This window comes from Sinocyclocheilus anshuiensis, unplaced genomic scaffold (assembly GCF_001515605.1).
Source record: "Sinocyclocheilus anshuiensis isolate Anshui unplaced genomic scaffold, SAMN03320099.WGS_v1.1 scaffold309, whole genome shotgun sequence".
Taxonomy (NCBI): Eukaryota; Metazoa; Chordata; class Actinopteri; order Cypriniformes; family Cyprinidae; genus Sinocyclocheilus; species Sinocyclocheilus anshuiensis.
The window spans coordinates 353,561-357,298 of NW_015539839.1; the positions used below are offsets into that span (position 1 = coordinate 353,561).

Below are 3,738 nucleotides of genomic sequence, written 5' to 3' on the forward strand. Positions count from 1 at the left end.
TTAATTTTAATAAAAAAAAAAAAAAAAAAAAATCTAGTATAGAGTTTTATTGTAATAAAACTCTATACTTGATTTTTTTTTTTTTTAATAATATGGTACCTTCCATTACAAACATCTAATCACAACTGACTATTATAAACAAATTCACAAATAAACCTACAGCATCATCATCTAGTTTTTGAAGCTGGGATTATTATTATTATTATTGTTGTTGTTGTTGTTATTCTTTTCGAATGGGGACTTTAATTTTGAAGAGGGAACACTTTTATTTAAAAAATAATTGACGTTCCTTACTTTCACGAGTCACGACCTCGGAGCATTGGTGATAGTGTCACAGCTGATTTGGGAACCCGTGAGATATATGACTAAAGATTTCCCTTATTAATCAGTCTGCCCAAATGATGACAGAACCTGAACTACAGATGAGTTTAAGACGATAAACCGACGGTTTAAGGAAACCTGGTGAGCTTTGATAATGTTTTCTATTCCAGGTTTTCAGGTTCCTGTTCTGTCTGATTCAATGAACACGCTGTCATTTATGTGATCGGCCTGACGTGTTATGAACTGATGTGATCTAATAACAAAGATCTGTTGCTCCCATATAATGTATAGTTTACTATGGTAAGAAACTATAGTTTTCGCCCAAATATCCTGGTTCCTACAGTTTTTGTTATCACTGTAAAATGATCATGAGCTAATATGGCATTTCCATATTGTACAAAGCTTTCAGAGTCTATCTCTGTATTATGATTATACCTATAGAGTCTATATCTGTATTAACCTCTGTATTTTTGTAGTGGCTAATACCAAATTAGCACGATGTTGCAATAGAAGTCCTATAGGTAAATGACCGTGGCCCTTTTAAACTATTATTAAATGCACAAATCCTATGTTTTTAAGATAACGAGATTTAATATGTTTGATAAAGTATTATATAACATTATATTTTTATTTTTTAATAAAAATGTTGGCCTCGAATGTATTAAATCAAAGGTAATATATATATATATATATATATATATATATATATATATATATATATATATGTGTGTATATAATTTTGTTTTATTTTTTCTAAAAATTTATCAGTAAAATATTTGGTCCCAAACAAGCCTAATGAGTGACTGCTTATTTTCGGCTAAAATTTAAACACTGTTATTTATTAATAACATTATTTACATAACGTTAGAAATTTTTGTCAGTTTATTTCTATAGTGGTCAATAAGTAAATTAGTGTTTTAAACTCTATTTCCCAAATTTTAGTAACAGTGTTACAATTTTACCTCATTGAAAAGTTCTCATATATTTAGTTAATTTCCTAAAGGTTAAAACGTCTCCTTTCAGTTTATTTATATGTAAAACAGAAATGAGGCACTATTTTGTACATTATTCATAGAACATGACATTTTGCATACATTATGGTTACCATGGTAAATTTTAATAAGGCTGTAATGTTTACCACTTCTACACATGAAAGCTATTCACATAAATGTTCTTTGCTGTTTTCACAGAACAACATCTACTCAACAGAAAAAGGAAGATGGGTCCGACTAGAGTTTTTCCAATTCTTCATCGTGTTGCTGCTCTTTCTTCTATCTGCAGTACAATGGCATTAAGACATTACCTTTGTAAACCTACTGTAAAACTGTGCTATGCCTCCCTCTGCACCCTCCAACAGACGAGATCTGTTTCAACAGAGGCTGCCTTAAGCCATCACATTTCAGGCCTGACTGACAGGGAGAAAAGACTACTGACCAAGCTTTATGATGGACTTATTGGAGGTCAAAGGGCAGCTCTCGCTGAATCTATAACCCTTGTGGAGACCCAGCATCCAAGGAAGAAAGAGTTGGCCCAGGTTCTGCTTCAAAGAGTGCTGGCCTTCCGTCAGGAGCAGGAGAAACGCAATGGTGGAAATCCAGTGGCCTTCAGAGTGGGTCAGTAAGGTGATGTGAACTGTAGGAGTGAAGCTGAAGCGTATTGCTGTTTGTCACATCTTTGTTCGTGTGACTTCAGGACTGTCTGGTCCCCCTGGTGCTGGAAAGTCTTCATTCATCGAGGTCATTGGGAAAATGCTGACAGGAAGAGGACATAAAGTGTCAGTACTGGCTGTGGATCCTTCCTCGTGCACAACTGGAGGTGAACATATGCTCAAATATCAGAAGGTTTTGCTACCAAAAGATGGTGGTGCCAGTTTTATCTTTGTGCTTTAGATGTTTGCATATGTATATATTTGTTTGTAAGTCACTATAGTCAGCAGTTATGTGGTTACAAATTTTCATATTGACATAATTATCATATTTTCACAATGATGTCATTTTCACTGCTGAAGCTGTGCACACATATATTACTAATCAAAAGTTTGGGGTCGTTTTTGACCTTATCGTCCCCCGAGGCTGCATTTATTTGATCACAAATACAATTAAAAACAGCAATGTTGTGAATTAATATCATTAAAAATAACTTTTTTTTTCTTTTGAATATTTTTCAAATGTAATTCATTCCTGTGATTGAATCGCTGAATTTTCACAAGCCATTGCTTGGGTTTTCAGTGCCATCATTCTAATATGCTGATTTGCTGCTCAAGGAACATTTCTTACTATTGTTAATACTGCAAACAGCTGTGCTGCTTCATATTTTCATGGAAAACGATTTTTTTTTTCAGGATTCTTAGATGAATAGAAAATACAAAAAAACAGCGTTATTTGTCTTTACGGCTACTTTTGATCCATTTAATGCATTCTTGCTAAATAAAAATAATTTCTTAACAGTTAATCTTAAGTAGCTACCTTTGTATGCAGGTTCACTGATGGGGGACAAAACCCGAATGACAGAGCTCTCCAGAGACATGAGCGCTTACATCCGACCGTCTCCCACATCAGGAACCCTCGGTGGTGTGACGCAAACCACCAACGAAGCTATAGTCCTCTGTGAGGGTGCAGGCTATGACATTGTATTAGTGGAAACTGTGGGTAAGCCTTTGTTATGGTTTTCATTATGTTATTCATTTTGAGTAATGCTCATCTTAAAAACATCTATGTATGCAAAGTAACTCTGCAGTGTCACTTAAAGGCACAATATGTAAGATTTTATTATTAAAATATCCAAAAACCCACTAGAACAGTGTTATATATTTTGCTGTCTTGTGTACTTACATTATCCCAAATGTTTTGAAGAATGATTAAATCCAGAGAAATAAGCAATTTTAACTAGTGACACGGAGCATGTCCATAGTGTCGTGTCGCCTGCTAATGACGTCATAACCCCTCGATTTCCGGTTTTGTTTTGTAGAAAACATGGAAACACCAAAGACGCTTTAATATGTTGTGCGTTTTAATAGACCGGTGACGACCGCACAGAGCAGCATAATAACAGAACTTTCAAATGTATCTAGTATGATAAAACAGCACTGCTTTTTTTCCCCACATACGCACGACCGGAAGTAGCGGAAGCGGTCGACTGTGGCATAATAAAAGCTCCGCTGCTTTCGAGCCGTGTGTCACGCTCGTTCAGCGGCCTCGTTTCGCTTCGACGGCTTTCAGCCTCACCCTGCTTCATTCTACTACGTTAATAAATCATTAGCTCATCCATGAACATGATTTCTGCACGAGTCCCGTCGGATTTCATCGGCTGTGGGGATGAAGACCACAACTCCCATGATTCCACACTCAGTCACGGCGTCATCAAACTACGCCTTTGTCTCTTTGTTTATTTTGAATACACGCCCTCCAGCGGCGAAAA

At 35.9% G+C, this 3,738-nt stretch overlaps 1 protein-coding gene across 1 annotated transcript in view; it reads left to right on the plus strand.

Moving 5' to 3' along the window:
• The first annotated feature begins 305 nt into the window (after positions 1 to 305).
• Positions 306 to 3,738, plus strand: part of mmaa (metabolism of cobalamin associated A) — a 9,229-nt gene continuing 5,796 nt past the window's right edge. The window contains exons 1-4 of the mRNA XM_016480697.1: positions 306 to 462; positions 1,512 to 1,934; positions 2,014 to 2,136; positions 2,799 to 2,969. Of these exons, the coding sequence (XP_016336183.1) occupies positions 1,541 to 1,934; positions 2,014 to 2,136; positions 2,799 to 2,969 (688 nt within the window). The 5' untranslated portion in view covers positions 306 to 462; positions 1,512 to 1,540. The remainder of the gene's footprint in view (positions 463 to 1,511; positions 1,935 to 2,013; positions 2,137 to 2,798; positions 2,970 to 3,738) is intronic.